Source organism: Musca domestica, unplaced genomic scaffold (genome assembly GCF_030504385.1).
Source record: "Musca domestica strain aabys unplaced genomic scaffold, Musca_domestica.polishedcontigs.V.1.1 10, whole genome shotgun sequence".
Taxonomy (NCBI): Eukaryota; Metazoa; Arthropoda; class Insecta; order Diptera; family Muscidae; genus Musca; species Musca domestica.
In genome coordinates this window covers 14,661,254-14,681,769 of record NW_026712115.1, presented here as the reverse complement: position 1 = coordinate 14,681,769, position 20,516 = coordinate 14,661,254, and the positions used below count along the sequence as shown (strand labels likewise).

General features: G+C 34.0%; 1 protein-coding gene across 1 annotated transcript in view; it reads right to left on the bottom strand.

The window, feature by feature from the left end:
• The window catches only part of LOC101894132 (uncharacterized), a 176,939-nt gene that overhangs the window by 155,310 nt on the left and 1,113 nt on the right, over positions 1 to 20,516 (bottom strand). The window contains exon 2 of the mRNA XM_059127013.1: positions 20,346 to 20,472. Coding sequence (XP_058982996.1) covers positions 20,346 to 20,357 — 12 coding nt within the window. The 5' untranslated portion in view covers positions 20,358 to 20,472. The remainder of the gene's footprint in view (positions 1 to 20,345; positions 20,473 to 20,516) is intronic.

Below are 20,516 nucleotides of genomic sequence, written 5' to 3'. Positions count from 1 at the left end.
ACAGACAATTTTCTGTCATAGGCTGTTGTATCCATTTCGAACTTCAAATACAAAATTTGAAACAATTCCGTTGAATAATGTCGCTAAAATCATCAAAATAACGAATATCGGGAGGTACCGTTATATGAAGGCTATATAAAAACGTGGACCTTCATAGCCCATCTACGAACTTAACCTGTCTACTGGAAAAATATGTGTGCAAAATTTTAGCCTTCTATTTTAATTCGTTCGAAACAACAGACAGACAGACTTCGCGAAATCGTCTTAGAATTTTACGCTGATCAAGAATATATATACTTTGTTGGTTCTGACATGAGTATTTCGAGGATCTGACAGTAGTATTACACGGTTACAAATGGAACGACATAATTAATATACCATCCATAGTATGGTGGAGGGTATAAAAAGAAAAAACAGCAAAGCAGACACGGACAACACAACCTACTGATACAGTCAATATGCAAATAATTATATGCAAGTAAGCGATTGTATTTTAAGTGTTTATGTCCTAACATGCTGTGATAATGTTAATTTGTTATTGTACCCTGATGATGAAACTCAAAGAATTTCGAAATATTGGAAAAATAAATAATTAAAACCCAATAAGATTGGCCTTAAGCTCAAAAAATCAAAAGGTCGCAATCCCAGAAATATATTTATTTCTAAAATAGACAAAAAATAATTTTAATCAGTAATAAAATCGAAACATTTCGGAGACGGGTATTACGAAAAGCTGATATACAAACAATCCAAGGTAGCTTTTATGTAATAACGGCCAAATTGACGAAGAGGTGCGAAACTTTGTTTATTATTTATTGGACAACATTTCCAAACAAAACATCCAACATCGTACTAACTTTTCAATGGTTTCATCATTTCAACATTTTTTTCATAATAAAAAATGGCAAATTTCTGGATTCAAGCTCTACCCATTCAATCAACGCAAATTTAGTACCTATCATTTAGAACAATCATACCAACTTTACCTGCTTCTCTCAAAAGAATATTCCAACAGTGACTTCCATATCAAATTTCCGAATTCCCGCTCTATTCTAAGATCTAATCCCAAATGCATTACCATACTTTTCATATAGTTATCATACACATGTCCAAAACAACTCTCTTCTCACCCTAAGCACCAAAAGTGACTCCGATACCAAACTTGAAAATTCCACCTATATCCCAAGGGTACCTCCTTCTCTCAACAACAGACACCAACAGTGACATCTATATCAAATTTTAGGTTTTCTCTTTTATACCTTAACCCAATATTAAATAGTACTTTTCATACAATGTGTACTGTTTCCAAAAACACTTCCATATCTTAACCACAGACAGCAGCCTGTCTTCAATATCAAATTTGATGAATCCAGCCCTATACCTTCATCCAATTCCATTTAGTATTTTTCAAATGTTGGAGGCATTTCCAAAAACCCATAAATGTCTTAACCACAGACAGCAACAGTGACCATAATATTAAATATTGGAATTCCAGCTCTATCAGTTCACACATATCCCAATTGTACCAAGTTTAGTACGCATAAGTACGACATTCCCAAACTTCCTACATACCCCAATCCTACACTCCAAATTTCCAAATCTAACTAATCGCAGCAATCGTACAGCCCCATAGAAATCTCATTTGCAAGTTCAGAATTCAAGCTATATCGCTTCACCACAATTCCAATTTGTACCAAATTTATTACCATTTAGTACACATAATTATAAATTTCCATAACTACCTATATCATACAATTCTATAGAAATCTCATTTCCCAATTTAATATTTCCAAAACTATCTATATGCCAGGGTGTGTGATGGATGTACGGGAGCTATATTGAAAACTAAATCTTCTGGAGGTACCTCTGATTCTGATGCAATATCTCAAGTTCCAAGTAAAATTGAAAAATTTGTACAGCATACGTTACTTCCAGGCGATGCAGTAGTATATATGAAAATTTTCAAGAAAATCTGTTTGTCAGTTTTTGAGACTATAAATTACAAACAAACAAACGTACAAACATTTTCCTCTTTTATAGATATAGATATAATAATAATCGTTATTATAACAAAATAAATTATAAATATTAAAGAAAATCCTAACCGAACTATTAACGTCTTAGTTGGATATTTCTTTAAGGTTAGTCCCGAATTAGGAAAAAACAACTATCTTCTTAAATTCTTTTGTGTTTATTATTCGCCAGTTAACCAGGAATGAATCTTAATATTAACAAGCAAAAAAGCAGTAGCTATAATCATCAAAATACCGAAGATAGGGTTACCGTTATATGGGGGCTATACGATATCGTGAACCTATAAAGATAATTCTCTTCCAGGGGATAAACTACTCACAAGGATCTCCTGGTGTGGAATTTCAGACAATTCCATTGAAAAATGTGGCTACAATTATCAAAATACGGAATATCGGGAGTACCGTTATATGGGGGCTAAAAGATACCGTGGACCGATACAGCCCATCTTCGAACTTGACCTCCCTGCAGACAAAAGACAGATTTGTGCAAAATTGTAGCTTCCTATCTTAATTCGTTTTGACTGTAGTGTGATTACAACATTTCTTAAATAGCATGAATAGCAATAAAACAGAGTAAGAGTTCGAGATTATGCGAAAACTCATTTGGGTAGAGACAATAATAACTGTAATAGTATACTGAGTGATAAATTGTCACCAATAATTGTAATACAATAAATTTATTGAAATAATTTCACAATAACATTTGATTTATAATATAAGATAATCAATCGTTAGTTGTTATTCCGTTGCATGTTGAAATAGTTGGTTTCTATTGGTTCTTCAAGTTTTGCTGTTAATGTATTGACTTTTTGTTCCCTTTTCTCTCCTTCATACAATGTTAAGTCGGGTGAACGGTACGTTCCCAAAGGTTTATCTTTACTTTCCAAAGCTGCAATTGTTTAGCATGATGATCCCTCCAAACAAATTTTGGTGTCAAATAATTTCCTTTATTGCTAAGTATATGTGTGGATATTAGAACTTTGTCACTAACTGCAATTCTTCGTTGTGGTATTCTTTTTAAATCACCAAGTATCCTATTTCGATCCTGCATCTTCTCTTGTGATTCCTTTGCCAATTTGAGAGCATCTGTCAATCGCAGTAAATGAGGACTTGTCTGGGGCATGCAGTTCTCTGCAGCGACAAAAGCTCTTAAATCATGTTGAACTTCACATGGACTTCTTAGTTCTCTGCCAAAAGTCAAATAATCAGCTGAGTAACCTATTGCTGCACATTTTGACGTATTAATTCCAAAACCTATGCATGGCATTTAATATGATCTTGGCCGACAGAAATAGACAGTTGTACCTGTAGGTCTCTGTTTTTCCACTATATTAGCCTGTGGATGACGTCTTGGTATCCCATAACTTAACATGACTTCATTAAGAAGAACTAAAGCGCAATTTTCAGCTGAAGTCGATTTCATAGCAAAAAATTCCGTACAACGACAACATATGTCTTCCACAATTAAAATCCAATGATTGCGGTTTTTAATTCGAGGAAGTGGTCCAAACAAAAGTACAATAATTTCGAATCTTTTATTGCTACTAACAGTTTGAAGCAGACCCATAGGCTTCATATTGGACGGCTTATATCACCGGTATTGTACGCATCTTTTTATATGCTCAATGATTTCTAAACGCATTTCTGGCCAATAACAATGCTGTGTAATTTTACTTATTGTACTTTCTATTCCAAAATGCCCAGCTTTTGGGCTATCATGGTAATTAAATAAGATAGTTTTCCGCATAGAACTTGGCACCACCAGTTGTCCGTTCTCAGTATCTGCTTCTGAACAAAATCTATAAAAATCACCATCTAACATGATATAACCCCTTTGAGTATATCGCAATACATTTTCATCATTGGCTTCAATTGACGATATTATCCTTTTAATGTCTTGATCTTTCATTTGAGATTTTTGAAATTCTTCTACTCCTTTCCTATGACCAACCGGCGTATATTTTACTTTCAAATTTAAAGATTGTAACAGCAATACCAATCCTGCCAAGGGTTTTTTTGTACACTAAAATGGTTTCAATAAAATCCTCAACCTTCGTGAAGTTTCTTCCACCTGTAAACCGGGAAGTACAACTACTGAATGTTGTTTTTTAGTTTCTTGTTTAGTCGGCTAACCAACTAAAAGATGCTGAAATTGTGCATCACTCGAAACAATGTTTTGTTGGATCTGTGAGAACTATTTGAGGACATGAAGCTGTTGCTACTGGTATTTCTGGACAATGTCTGTGACTGTACCTGTGAAGATGCACACGCATTTGATGGAGTATGTATATTGGAACTGACATTGGTACCATTTCTATTCTCAGACGAGAGGTGTTGTCACGGGTTATTCGAATGGTACATTTTCGTTGCTTTCCGCAACCAAAGGATTTATTCTGGGACTTTTCCTTATCATATTAGGAAAACCGCAAAATTTTTATTATTGATATTGAGAAACCCTGTTTTTCGCTCAAGAGCGTAGGAGGCACGATGATGAATCGAACTAATGATGATCCACATCCTTAGAGTGGTCCGCAAACAACAACAATACAGTTGTTGCTGAAATCAGTGACGATAATTGAAATAATTGGTGATGAACAACAAAAGCATACATCATTGATGTGACGTGTACCAAGAGTGCAATTGAAATGCGTCCTTCTCTGCATGTACAACAACAATGAACACTTTTTGAAACTGCGATGTCAATTATCAGCGCGGGCAGGTTTTCAAATAACTTCGTAAGAGAACAACAATTTTCCGTTGGGCGGCAGTGTCTTTAATGCATATTTTTTGAAGCACAAATAGAAATAAATATTCATGGCAAAATTTGTAAAATACCTACCATTGGTGTAAGATATTTTGAATAGCCTGATCTTATTTTTCAGTCACAGGCTATAATTTGAGTGTTAAAAACAAGTAATTTGGAATTTTTATTTCCAACGTTTAGAATACGGTACTGCGTGGTATTTTGTTTTGTCCACCTCATAATTGAGGGCAGAATAATTACAGAACAGTCAAAGATACTTACTCGTTTACAGTCATTACCAAATAATGGAATTACTTCTTTAAGCGTACACATAATGTGTGGACTATACTTAAATGAATGCCTATGTAGACAATTACCTGTAACATGATTCTCTACTCCAGAGTAGCCTAAATACAATTTTTATGCCACATTTATTGATGAATGGGGTCAAGCCCTACTCCAAAAATTTAAAATTGTGAAGAGGTTTTCTTCCCCCCTTAGAAACAAAGATGCCAAATAAGGGCCAACAAAGTGAAAACAAGTAATAAAGCTTTTTGTTTGGACCGAACTTTGAATACCCTCCACCATTTGGAACAAGCAAAACAACATTAAGTTCGACCAGGTCGAATTTTTAACACCCTCCACTTTGGGGCAATGGAAACGCTGGAATTCGTGGGAAAATGTGGCAAAAATCATCAAAATACCGAATATCGGGAGGTACCTCTATAAAGGGCTATACAAAAGCGTGGACCTATACATACAATATTTCGCCAACGGAGCTAGAACACATTACGACCAACAAATTCCAATTTTTAGACAAATCCGTGATAAAATGTGAAAAAAACATCAAAATACCGAATATCGAAAGATACCGTTATATGGAGGCTATACCAAAGCGTGGACCTTTACATACAATATTTTGGCGCACGAACTAGGACTGAATATCGGGAGGTACAGTTATATGGGGGGCTATACGAAGACGTGGACCTGCACAGACAATTTTCTGTCTTAGGCTGTAGTATTCATTACGAACTTTAAATACCAAATTTGAAACACATCCGGTGAATAAATTCCCTAAAATCATCAAAATACCGAATATCGGGAGATACCGTTATATGGAGGCTATACGAAGACATGGACCTGCACAGACAATTTTCTGTCCTAGGCTGTAGAATCCATTACGGACTTCAAATGCCAAATTTGAAACAATTCCGGTGAATAATGTCGCTAAAATCATCAGAATACCAAATATCGGGAGGTACCGGGGGCTATATCAGAAGGTGGACCTACATGGCCCATTTTCAATACCAAAAGTTCTGCAGACAAAATATACATTTGAGTAAACTTTTGTCAATCTACTTCAATTCATTCGGAAGCTAGAGTGCTTTCCACAGACGGATAGTCGCAAGGACATGGCTAAATCGACATCGAATTTTATGCTGATCAAGAATATATATACTTTGTGGGGTATTTTGCATCCTTTATATTTCGTATGTTATGCTGCTGAGCTTTTCACGCGTTGGTATACCGAGCTATTTGCCACCTGGTAAACATTACCACATTCCTCCACTAATAAACATTTGTATACCCTCCACCTTGGAAAGGTGTCACTCCGTTTGTAACATCCTTAAATATTCGTCATAGACCCCATAAAGTATATATATTCATAATCAGCATAAAATTCTAAGTCGATTTGACGATGTCCGTCTGTCTGTCTGTTTAAATCACGATACAGCCCACATTATTTGATGTAGAGTGCCAAAATCTAGCAGAGCAATTTGTATTGTGTCTAGGATGGTTGGTATTGAAAATGAGATATAACGGTCCACTTTCTGGTATCGTCCCCATATAACTGTACCTTCCGATATTCGGTATTTTAATGATTAATGCCAAATTTTTCACTGATTTGTTTGAAAATTGGTATTTGTAGGTCATAACGGGTCCCTGTACGTGTGGCAAACCATGGCATGTATATGTCCAAGTTTTGGTATAGCCCCCATATAAAGGTACCTCCCGATATTCGGTATTTTGATGATTTTTGCCACATTTTTTCACGGATTTGTCTAAAAATTGGTATTTGTTGGTCATAATGGGTTCCAGCTCCGGTGGCGAAACATGGCATGTATGGGTCCACGTTTTGGTATAGCCCCCATATAACGGCACCTCCCGATATTCGGCATTTTAATGCCAAATTTTTTCACGGATTTGTCTGAAAATTGGTATTTCTAGGTCATAATGGGTTCTAGCTCCTTTGGCGAAACATTGCATGTGTAGGTCCACGATTTGGTATAGCCCCCATATAACGGCACCTCCCGATATTCGGCATTTTAATGGTTTTTGCCACATTTCTTCTAATGTTTCCTTCAGCCTAAGGTGGAGGGTATTAAAAGTTTGGCCCGGCCGAACTTAATATTTTTTTACTTGTTTTTTATAAAAACAGCAATAATGGGGTTAAGCTTGACCATTTTTCAACAACAAAATACAACGGTATCCCGAACAAACGAACGAACAACACTGTTCTGATGGCAAAATAATCTGTCCCTATTCTATGGGTGGACAAAAATAAACACCGTGCAGCATGATTTTTTAACGTTACACATTCAATATTATAGCCCATACGACAGGATTTGTTTCAAATATGTATACCGATTTGGTGAACGAAACCTTTAAGCTGAACATAATATATACAAAGAAGGAAACTTTTTGGATATATAATATGGTGTGGTCTTATAGTCTTAAGACAATTTGATTTAGTTCGAACATTAAAGCGCTCTTAAAAATAAACGTTAAACAATAAAATTAGGGGCCAGCGGACCGGGTTGGTTAGTTTGGAAATGTATAGGAGTATAAGAATAAGTATATACGCAGCTTAGTTCGGACGTTATGGGAGCTATACGAAGTGGGTCTGCATCAGTTTTTTCATGGGCTGTAGAACCGATTCCGAACTTCAAATACGGCATTTGGTACAATTCCTGTTGATTATGTCGCATTTACGACCATAGCCCATTTACGAATAAACCTGCCTACTGGCAAATGTGTGCAAAATTTTAGACTTCTATCTCAATTTATTTGACAAATAACGTGATTACAATAGACGGATAGTGATAAATCGACTTAGAACTTTACGCTGATCCAGAATATTTGTACTTTGCAGGATCTATCATGAGTATTTCGAGGAGTTACAAGGGAAATGACAAAGTTAATAGAATGGCGGAGGGCATAACAAGTAATTCACTGTTGCAATCGGGCTGTGCAATACCCTATACCACTATAAGTGGATGTAAGGCTTAAAACCTCTTGATTAGAATGAGCAAATTCCTCATTGAAATGACTACTTAAAAATAACTGCAAATGTTAATGTCCGTTCTCTTATATGCTATCTATATCTATAAAAGAGGAAAATGTTTGTATATTTGTTTGTTTTAATTTATGGACTCGAAAACCGCTGAACATACTTTCCTGAAAATCTCCAAGTATACTACAAAATCGCCTGAAAGTAACATAGGTTATATTATATACATTTTTGAAATCCCACTTGGGACTTATGATATCTATTGATCGATTACAGATGCAGTCTCCAAATTTAAAATGCGTTACGGAATTCGGAACAAAAATAAATTTGCCAAATTATATTGAAATCCATTCGGATTTGAATATAGCTCCCACATATATTTTCGGCCAATTCCATGTATTTGATGCACGCTATGTATCTCTAATTTCAATGAAATTTGAAATGTGTAAGGGAAATTAAAACGAATATGCATTTGTCAAATTATATTGGAATCGGTTCAGATTTGGATATAGCTCCCATTTATATTTTCAACCGATTTCGTTTATTTGATGCACCAAACACGATATGTATATTGGATCCCAATGAAAATTGGAATATGTGCCCGGATTTTGATGAAAAAATAAATTTGTCAAATTATTTTTAAATCGGTTCAGATTTTGGTATAGCTTCCATATATATTTTCGGCCAATTTTACATATTTGATGCACCAACGCGATAATGTGTGTCCGATTCCAACGAAATTCGCACAGAGAGACGAAATCAGGGACCAAAAACATGCCAAATTATATGAAATCGGTTGAGGTTGGGGTATAACTCCCATATATATTTCGGCCGATTTTATATATGTTATGCACCAAACACGATATATATGACCGATTCCAATGAAATTCGGAATGTGTGGCTGAATTTGGTTACAATAATAAAGTTGACAAATTAATTGAAAATCAGTTAAGATTTGAATATAGCTCCGATATAAATAATCTCGACCGAATAAGGAAGGTGTGACGGAAGTTGGTGTAAAAGTAAATTTTGTCAAATTATACTGAAATCTGATCATATTGGGATATGATTTTATTAAGAATCCTTGACCCACAACGCCTTTGAAATGGTATTAGGCTAACAGTAAAAACTACACAACAATTTAATTGAGGATACTATTATTACGGGGAAGTATGTTGCTACCTCGGATTCACTAATTGCAATAAAAATGACAATTAACTTCAAAAGATTGAAGTTTCCTGCACGCTTGGCATTTGCTATGAAAATAATAAACAAACAAACCCATCGTGTATACATGTTATGTTGCTGCTTTTCAGATGGGTTTGTTTATTTACGCATAAAAGTATTGCAATATATATTTTTTTAAATTTTAAAATTTGTTTTTTTTTTTTTATCCGGCATATATTCGTATATAAAATTTTGAACGCATATAAAATCAAAAGGGGTAGCGAAGCGCACCGGGATCAGCTAGTGGCTTATAAAATGTATACATTTCTAATTGAAAGGTTAATCCTCATAGATCTGAAACTACCATATTTTTAGAAAACTATGTTCACTAGAAGAACATTTCATGAAGGTTGTTTTTGGTCCATTTCATTTTTTTAACAGTGTCATAAATTCCTGAGAAAGGTTATCCCAGTTTTTGACCAGAGCCACAAAATGTATGGCCATTTCGGTAATGTTGGGCCATATTTGAGAACCAAGTCAGAAAGTACATCAATGAATAACGCAGCCTAACATCCTTAACTTTTGCATATTTTAAGCCAACGTTTGAATTCATCTGTAAATATACAATGGAAAATTTTATATTGAACTATATACAATATATCAGAATTTTTTATAACTGCAAATAGTTTTAAAATGTTAAAAACCATTTTCCATATAGGGAAGTTGGGCTATATTAGAAATAACAAGTAAAAAAGCTGTATGTGCGGCCGGGCCGAACTTTGAATACTCTCCACCACTTAGAACGAATTTGACAATTCTAGAAAACAATAAAATCCGTTAAGCCATTACAATATTCAAACGAGAATCTTAAAAAAAATCGGTGAATAATGTAGCAAAAATCATCAAAATACCGAATATCGGGAGGTACCGTTAAATGGGGGCTATACGAAGACGTGGACCTGCACAGACAATGTTCTGTCATAGGCTGTAGTATCCGTTTCGAACTTCAAACACCAAATTTGAAACAATTCCAGTGAATAATGTCGCTAAAATCATCAAAATACCGAATATCGGGAGGTACCGCTGTATAGGGGCTATACCAAAACGTGGACCTACATAGCCCATTTTCAATACCAATATACATTTGAGTAAAATTTTATCAAACTACTTTAATACATTCGGAAGCTAGAGTGATTTCCAGAAGGATAGACGGACAGACGGACGTACATCGCTAAATCGACAGAGAGTTTTATGCTGATCAAGAATATATATACTTTGTGGCTTATAAAATGTTTATTTCGAGGTGTTACAAACGGAATGACAAAATTAATAAACCCTCCATACTATGGTGGAGGGTATAAAAGTATAGAACATGGAGAAAGTGGTGGGGAGGCTATAGAGCAGTGGCTCCTAAAGTGGAGAGGTTTACTATTTATGTACGCTACGTCGAATTTCGTTGGAGAAATTCGTTTGTATAGAATTATGGCCTAAATGAGATCGACCAGTAAGCCCATCTGACAACTATGTTTATTGTCAAATTGTTGTCAAACGTAGTCTTTTTGGCCGACTTTGAGTGGGATTCTCTAACACGATTTTTGAGTTACAGACAAAAATCAGTATCTTTGAAACCCAACCTTAAGATATAAAAAAATTAAGTTGACACCATTGATATCTATCGGTAGGTCTTAACGACTACTTTGATGTCGTCGCTAACTTACCGAAAAATTTCGTTACCGATTTTTGTCGATAACTCAAACCAATAATGAAAGGCGAAAAGTCGGCCGGAGCCGAGTTTGCGACACCCTACACCACATCGCATAAAAAGTACAGCTATTCATAGCAAATAAATGTTATTATAGGGAATTTATGAGAATTAGATTATGCCAATTATGATCGTTTTTATAGCGTATTATGGCTTTAAAGCAATTATACTTTAAAGGCGAAGAAACTAATATATTGGACGAGGCATTTTTGTATGAACCGATATGCATTAAAAACCATTCAATTTGAGCTGATATTACATTTTTGGCGCACAATAAACGCGAAATCGGATGAAGATATATATAAGAGCTGTACCGAAATTTAAGCCATGGACCTATATGCATGGAAGTTTACTACATACTGGGAGCACACTCCCAATTTACATTTACTAATCAATAAAAACTCCTCTTTAATTATATATTTATAATAATTAATTGATTTAATTTAAATTTTAATTTTTGTAATGTTTTTCTCTATAAAACCAAAAATTGCACTTGATTTACAATAATTCATATTGGTTGCAAAAGGTTTCATTTCCGCTGCAAAAGGTTTCTTTTCCACTGCAAAAGGTTTCATTTCCGTTGGAAAAGATTTCATTTAATCTGAAAATGCTATTTATACACTTTGTTGGGTCTTAAGGTCGGTCAGCCCATATGAAAACCAAGTTTGCCGCCAAAAGACATACTGTGATTTGAAATACACAATATTGCAAAAAGTTTATGATCAAATTATTGTCAAAAGTAGTCTTCTTAGTCGACCTTATGTACGACTTGCACATACCTTTTTGCCTTGCCATTGATCAATGAAAACATGAAATGAAAAATATTTTTTTCATTTGACATTTCTCTCCTTTATAAAAGCCTGGTAATTCAAATTTTTACAAAGCGAGAATTGAGGCCCTGATTTAGAGTACAGGGTTGCCCATATTCGACGGACCTTTGGGCCCATTCCAATTGACGAAGCTTGTCCGCAGGCAACATTCTTTGCGTCAATTGAATTTTGTACGGGAACAAATACAAATCAATGCGAATAATCCGTTGTAAAGTGGACCGAGCCATGCCCAACTGCTGAGAACGGCGTTTTTGGCTCGTACGGCAGCGATATTCTCGGCCGATCGCCTTGGTCGACTTTTATATGGCCTCTTCGGATTAGAAAGAGCCTTACCAGTCGAAAATTTTTCGTATAAACGCTTAATGGTGTTCTTAGAAGGCGCTCTTCTCACATTTTTTAATGTTTTAAAAGCACGTTGAGTTTTCACAATTGACTTCTTGTAAATTTCAACTTTTTCAGAGCGCTCGCGTGGCGTGTATTGGTTCATGGTAAAAATCTGCTTGGACTGACGCTTCAAACGCGGTATGTCATTAAGCGATGTGACGTCTCTGTCAAAAGTTATGGCGTTGCCAGATGGGTCCGTCGAATATGGGCAACCCTGTATTAACATTATTTTCCCAATGATCTCACAATATTTATTACAATTTATTATTTTGAAGGTGCTATAATCTAGCACCCCAATGATATATCAACCCTAATGGTATACAATCAACTATTTTGCAGTTAAAAAGAAGGCAAATTTCTTTCACACCAAAAACCACAAACCCTGCTTTTTATATAAATGTTTTTATTAATTTCGGTGATTCTTCAAATTAACTGGGAGTAGTTCTTGACTAAGTGTGAAAAAGAAAAAAAAGTTGCTCAAATTTTATAGAGTTACAATTATAACCGAGCCACAATGGTCGCTGCCATTGGACAAAATTTAAAAAAGTAAAATCAAATATTTGTAGCCAAATGTGTATACATCAACTCTTAAGGGATTAAGCTTTTAGAAATCATCAGTAGGAAGGATAATTTTTAACTCTTTAGAACGTAAAATGTCAAATAACAGAACAGTCTGGTGTGGAAATATGACAAGAATTGGGCAACTAACTCTTATTCGGGAGGTACGTTGTAAGGGAACCATGCCAAATCCATTTTGTTACATTTATACCCTCCACCATACATAGTATGGAACGTAAAATTCTAAAACGATTTAGCCCTGTCCGTCCGTCTGTTGTAATCATGCTACAGGCTAAACGAATTAAGATAGAAAGCTAAAATTTTGCCCAGATCTCTCTTTTGTCTGCAGGCAGGTCAAGTTCGAAGATGGGCTATATCGGTTCACGATATCGTATAGCCCACATATAACGGTACCACCAATATCCGGTATTTTTACGATTTTAGCCACATTTTCCAATGGAATTATATGAAAATTCACATATTTTGACGATTTTAGCCACCTTTTCTAATAGAATAGTCTGAAAATCCACACGAGGAGTTGTTTGTGGGCACTTTACCCCCTGAAAGAGAATTGTCTATATAGGTCCACGATATCGTATATCCCCCGTATAACGGAACCCACGATATTCGGTTTTAGTTCATTTTAGCCGCAGTTTTAAACGATATTGTCTAAAATTCTACAGAAGGGGTTAGTTGTGAGCACTTAAACCCCTGAAGGGGAATTGTCTATATAGGTCCAAAATATCGTATAAACCCCATATAACGGTATCCCCCGATATTCGGTATTTTGATGATTTTAGCCACATTTTCTAATGGAATGGTCTGAAAATCCGCACAACGAGTTCCTTGTGAGCACGTTATTCATTGAAAGAGAATTATCTATATAGGTGTACGATATCATATAGTCCACATATAACAGTACCCCCGATATTCGGTATTTTGATGATTTTAGCCATATTTTTGAACCACAAGCGGTTCTTTGTGAACACTTTACCCCCTGAAAGGGAGTTCTCTATATAGGTCCATGATATCGTATATCGCCCATATAACGGTGTCCTCCGATATTCGGTATTTTGATGATTTTAGCCACATTTTTAAACGGAATTGTCTTAAATTCTATACAAGGAGTTATTTGTGAGTACTTTATCCCTAGACATAGATGTGTCTATATAGGTCGACAATATCGTTTACCCCCCCCTCCCCCCCCATATATCGCACCTTCCGAGATTTTAATAGAATTTTTAATGGATTTTATTTTTTGAAAATGTCCTTTTTTTTCAACAGAATTATTTCAAACTTGGTGTTTGAAGTCCGATATAGGCACCGCCCTTGCTGGCAGATAATCGGCAATGGAAGTCAACGTTTTCCTATAGCCCCATGTAACCGTAACCTCTGATATTTGGCATTTGAAGTCCAAAATGGATACTACAGCCTGAGACAGAATATTGTATGTGCAGGTCCATTCTTCGTATATCCCCATACAACGTTACCTTATTCGGTATTTTGATCATTTTAGCGACATTATTCACTGGAATTGTTGAAAATTTGGCGTTTGAAGATCGTAATGAATACTACAGCCTAGTGCAGAAAATTGTCTATGCAGGTCCACGTCTTCGTAAAGCCCCCATTTAACGGTACCTCCCGATATTCGGTATTTTGATGATTTTAGCGACTTTATTCACCGGAATTGTTTCGAATTTGCTATTTGAAGTTCGTAATGGATACTACAGCCTAAGACAGAAAACTGTCTGTGCAGGTCCACGTCTTCGTATGGCCCCCATATAAAGGTACCTCCCGATATTCGGTAATTTGATGATTTTAGCGACATTATTCACCGGAATTGTGTCAAATTTGGTATTTGAAGTTCGCAATGGATACTAAATCCTAAGACAGAAAATTGTTTTGCAGGTCCACGCCTTCGTATAACGCCCATATAACTGTACCTCGCGATAATCGGTATTTTGATGACTCTAGCTACATTATTCACCGATTTTTTTCTAAGTTTCGCATTTGAATATTGTAATGGCTTGTGAAAAAAATTTCTTATGCAGGTCCATGTCGCCGTATTGACCGTAATATAACTACATTCGGTATTTCTAAGATTTTAACGGATTTTATTTTTTTTGAGAAGTGCCAAATTCGTTCCAAATGGTGGAAGCTATTCAAAGTTCGGCCCGGCTGAACTTACAGCTTTTTTTAATTTTAGAGGCATATTCCAACAGATTTTTTTACATTGTACATGTTCCAAATTGTAAAGAGTAATAAAATTTCTGCACGGCCGAACTTAGTTGCTTTGTTAATTGTATAAATTACATTTAAATTTATTTCAGATAGTTGCCTTTAATGGAGGAACTACATTTTTCATTTATTTTAAAACTCAAAAATTATTGAAATGGAGTGCATTTTGCATTACACCTTCCCACTCATTTTCAACTTATTTCCAGGAGTGCATACGAATGTATTTAATAGAAGGAAAATGTATAACGGCACATCTTCTTGAGATTCACGAAAAATGCGGTGCAGCGAGAGATTGAGCTAAATTTTAAATAAAAGCTTTTTGCTGGAGAGGATTAAAATAAAATATATTTGGAATTTGCATTCTACATTTACACTTTATAATGCAATTCCAAAAAATATAAATATTTAAAATTAAAATAATTTATCGATATATTTTTTTTTTTTTTGTTTTGACATAACAAGCATTTCTTATAATAATTTGTTTATGTAAGTGTTGTTGAACTTTATTCGATTTAAAACAAAACTAAATAATACAAAAATGTGAAGGTTTGAAAAGGGTGTTCTTTTAAGCTAGATAGAACTTTAAATTGTAAAAAGTAGCACAAAAAATTAAATTTTGATGAATCTTTTTTTATTTGTTTCAGTGTACTCTGACAAATCATCATGAATAGACTCACGTTTGAACAACGCAGCGAAATTATCCAAATTTATTTTGAAAATCAGGCTCCAGAGCAGTTGGCAAATGACCCGTTGTTTTATCGCAAAATTGTGTTCAGCGATGAGGCGCATTTTTGGCTAATGGGTTTGTTAATAAGCAAAATTGTCGCATATGGAATGAGACCAATTCACAAAAGACCGCAAAGAACGCAACCATCGACTTATTGAAATCAAAATTTGGCGATAAGTTGATTTCGAGAAGTGGACCTGTAAATTGGCCTCCAAGGTCGTGCGATTTGACACCTCTCGATTATTTCCTGTGGGGCTACGTGAAGTCACTGGTTTATGCTGATGAACCAGCAACAATTGACGCCTTGGAGACCAGCATTGTTCGTGTTATTCGTGACACACGACCAGCAGTGCTCGAAAAAGTGGCCAAAAATTATCGCACAATATCGTATATCCCCCCATATACCGGCACCTTGCGATATTAGGTATTTTAAAGATTTTTACAGAATTTTCAATGGATTTTATTTTTTTGAAAATTTTCTAATTCGTTCCAAATGGTGGATGATATTTAAAATTAGGCCCGGCTGAACTTACTGCTTTTTTACTTGTTCATATTTTTATCGATTTTTCAATTTGACTTATAATATTGAACTGTAAATTTTGTAATATTTCTACAGGTCGCAATTATAGACCAATCGACGCGAAAGTTAGCATTGGGCTAAAGCTTACAATTCGATGATTATAGGGTAATATTTAGTGGGTGAATAGACCATAACATTTGTGTTAAATAAAAGTCAAATTTTCCAATAAACCGCAAATATTTTTAATCCCGGCGAAATCACAAAGAGACGAAAAGGTCAATTCTGACCGCTACGTAGATGCCGATAGTAAATATATCGGATATATATATAGCGAAATATATACAATATAAATATACAAAGGATAGGGATGTTAGCTAGAATGATTATATTTCCAGAATGACTGGACCAATTTTGACAAATTTCGTCAATTCAGAATACCCTCTCGGCATAAAAGAATAAACTCTAAAAAAACCCATTAAAATATGCCAATAATTATGTTATTTTGTGATATTTTTTTATTTATTTTTTCATAATTTTTTTTATCGATTTCTCCAATTTGACTTATAATATTGAAGTGTACATTTTGTAATATTTTTCCCCCTTACAACACAGGTTGGGGTTATTATATACAGATTGCAATTATCGTCCGACCTCACGAAAATTTTCATAAGGTTAGGGTTATGTTCAGAAGGGCTAGGCCTATTGTTTTTTAAGATGCCCGCAATATATTTAGGGTTTGAAATTGACCAATTTTGTAGCCGTTATAAAGGACACAAATAGAAACCAAAGGCCACGAAACCTCGCATCAAGTTAGAGTTTACGACAGCGGTAGAATGGATCACTACTTTTGTATGAAAAAATAATACCAACATTTCCATTCTACCGAAACGCTGAAAATAATTTACAAAATGATTTTATACAAAACGTTTCGAAAATATATTTAAATTCATTTCCAGATGTACCCTTATATTTATTAACATCGTCAAAATAGGGATGCAAAATATGAAAATTTGGCATCCCACTCAATTCCGGTTCTTTGCAAAAGGTGAAATGGAAACTTTTATAAAGGAGAAATATGTCAAATGAAAAATTTTATAAAGAAAATATTTTTCTTTTCAACTGTTGATAGAACAAGAATCCAACCCATAAAGCTTTTGTAATTAAGTATCTACGATAACTTTCCTAGTAAAAATTACTCAGTAGTTACAAAACTTATCGAACAACATTCGGGAAAATCTATCAAGTTGCTTTTTATCTGAATTAAATAATTACAATTTTAAGTTAACTATTGCCTGAAATTTGTAAACATTTTTGCCTCGGTTAAAAATGTTGTTTTCCTTTTTCAATCAGCTGATGTTGGTGAATAGTTTTTGCTAATTAAATTTTTCCTGTAAAATTTTGTTATTCTCAGTAACTCTACTGTCTAAATTGCTCTCTTTACTCACTCTCATTTACTTTAGTCAGTGTTGTCAAATATTTATACCACCATCGCCAAATTCGCCAAAACGAAAATTCTTCAGTTTAAATAAAATGTATACTGCATTAAGCTTTTTTAATATGTTTTATTAATTTGTAAAAAAGCTGAATTTTATTCCTTAGAAATCTGTAAGGTTCATTTAACAGTGTTACATAAAATTGGACGTAGTGTACACAGATATTTAACTTCCTCACTATTGTAAATTTTTTTGGACGTCCGTATTACCCAAATACGCCAGGTCCATATCTTAGAATCTACAAAATGAAACCATTGCAAAAATTGATATTTTTTTTAAATTCACCCTATTGTAATATTTTCGATTACAAACAGCCACATTTTTTGTATTATTCATTCATATTTCCAACACAAAAAAAAGAAATTTTTCAATTGTACATGTTGAAAATGTTCAACTTTAAAATTTTGTACGCCCGACGTATATGTGTGGTGAAAAACGTCGACCATATAGGGTAAGTGTGCCTAAGTTCGGCATGTCCCAGTAGTTGGCACTTTTTATTTTTAAGCCCAAATAAATGAAACTATTATAACTAAATGTATTTTGTTTACTTCAAATATATTGTCCGCTATCTTTGTGCACAATTTTGCTAAGAAAAGATGAATTATTCTAAGAAAAATTTAATTTTTATCTGTGTAGGTCCTCAACAATTCATATTCTTAAGAAAAATACAATAAAGACGTCGAATCAGTTTAACTAAACAAAAATATTATATTTTAATGAATTAATTTATTATTATTATTAGTTATTCTTACAAAAAAATTGGTATGCTGACTGTTGGAAAATGCCATACCATTGCATTGTTTTAATAAAACTACAAATTTACGAAATTTAATAAAAAGTTATTAAAACTTTATTTATTATTGCAAAAACTATACATAATTTCGAATCTGAATAAATGCTGAGCGATTAAAAACGCGAAAATCCTAAAAGTGCCGACCACTGGAACACTTACCCTACGTTGAATTTTAGTTAACGCTGTAAAGAATTTTTTGAATCCTATAATCTTTTCCAGAACCTTCTAGAATCTACTATGCTTACATTATTATTATTATTATTATTTTTTTTTTTTATATTATAAATGGAATATCGGTTATCGTAGTAAACACGTTGACATTCTTGCAGTTCTGGAACAGTCCATTAGTTTTTATTTATTTACAGTTTTTAATACTGTGCACCGGAAATTACTACATTATTTTGTTGTCAGTTTTATATATAAAACTTGGGTTAAATCTTTTCTTTTAGTGTACAAGAATTACAAAACTTTTTTTTTTTTTTTTGAATCAAAAACTTTTTACTCGCGAAAGAGCGTCCAAAATATCAAGGATAGGTAGATCGTCTCATTCAACTTTGTTTTGGCATAATTCATAATGAGAACCTCCTGTTAATACAGGCATTACTAGTTGTAATAACTAACATATTAAGAACAATTAGTGATATTTCTTTAAAGTGGTATGTACTTGCCTCATCAGGGTAATCATAATTCGAACAAAAACTAAGTCAATTTTATGATATTTCACCGTTCAAATATTTATTAAAATTTATAAATTTTAATTTCCTTGACAGGATTTCAAACACATCTAATAGAAAGTTCATTTTTTATGTCTTCTCGGAAACCTAAATTATGTTTGTGATAATTGACTGCAACATTTTAAAATTCATATTTTCCCATAATCATCATGATCAATGGCAATGCTCAGTTCGTCTAAGATTTCTTCAAAATTTTAGTATATTATGATTTGAATCAAATCGAAATCGCCAACTGTTCTATTATCCGCCAAACATCGCAATTTCTTCAAATCGAAAATTAAGTAGTCAAACGCATTAAAAAATAGCCACGTTTGGCGAGAAATTGCCAAATCTGACAAACCTGTAAAAGTTACTAAGTAAATTTTAAAGTCTAGTGAGGGAATTTACTCTCAACCACTGCAAATTTTTCAAAAAGATAACGAACGAAAAACAGAAAGTTATCAGAGGTGAGCGAAACAAAAAAAGAATTGCTTCAAATATTTTATGCTTCAAATAATTAATATTGCTTCAAATAATTAATATTAGTAATCACTGTGATATGGTGATATTTATATAGTGCGATAAAGATATTTTGGGAGCATTTCCCTGAAGATGAAATTCATAGAATTCGAAATATTGGATATTAAATAAATACAATAACACGGGTCTCAACCTCGAACAACACTAGTTTTTACTTTCTTCAAATAGTTAGATTCTGTTAATATATCATATTTTGTTTTATTTTTTTTAAATATGAACATTGTCTAAAATTGTTAATAAAACTAGGCTAAACTCAAGTTAAGTAAAAACTACCGGATCCACTAGCCTAATACCTATGTAACATGTGGTCAAATGATGGGGTTATTTAAAAATCGGTTTAGTAGATCCACATAGACCCGAACTTTTGGATCAAAAATCTGTGTATCTGGGTCCAGTTCTTAGAAAACTTTCCCGGAATCAGGGTACAAATACCTCTGGAAAAAAATTCGGAGAGTTGAGTTGTTCCTAAAAATACTTTCCATAAATCATAAAAATTAAAAAGAATCACAATACACATCGTTTAAACTGTATATATTATTTTAGAATACTCACCTCTCTTGCCATTACGACATGCCTCAACAGAACCCCCCGCAAAAAGGGTCTGCCATTTGATATGATTTTTTTCCCCAGTAGTCTTCAGAATTCGTATTAAACATCCAGCAACTAGGTCACAGATAATCTAATAGCATTGATGTATTGATGTAGTAGTTGTAGGAAATTTTG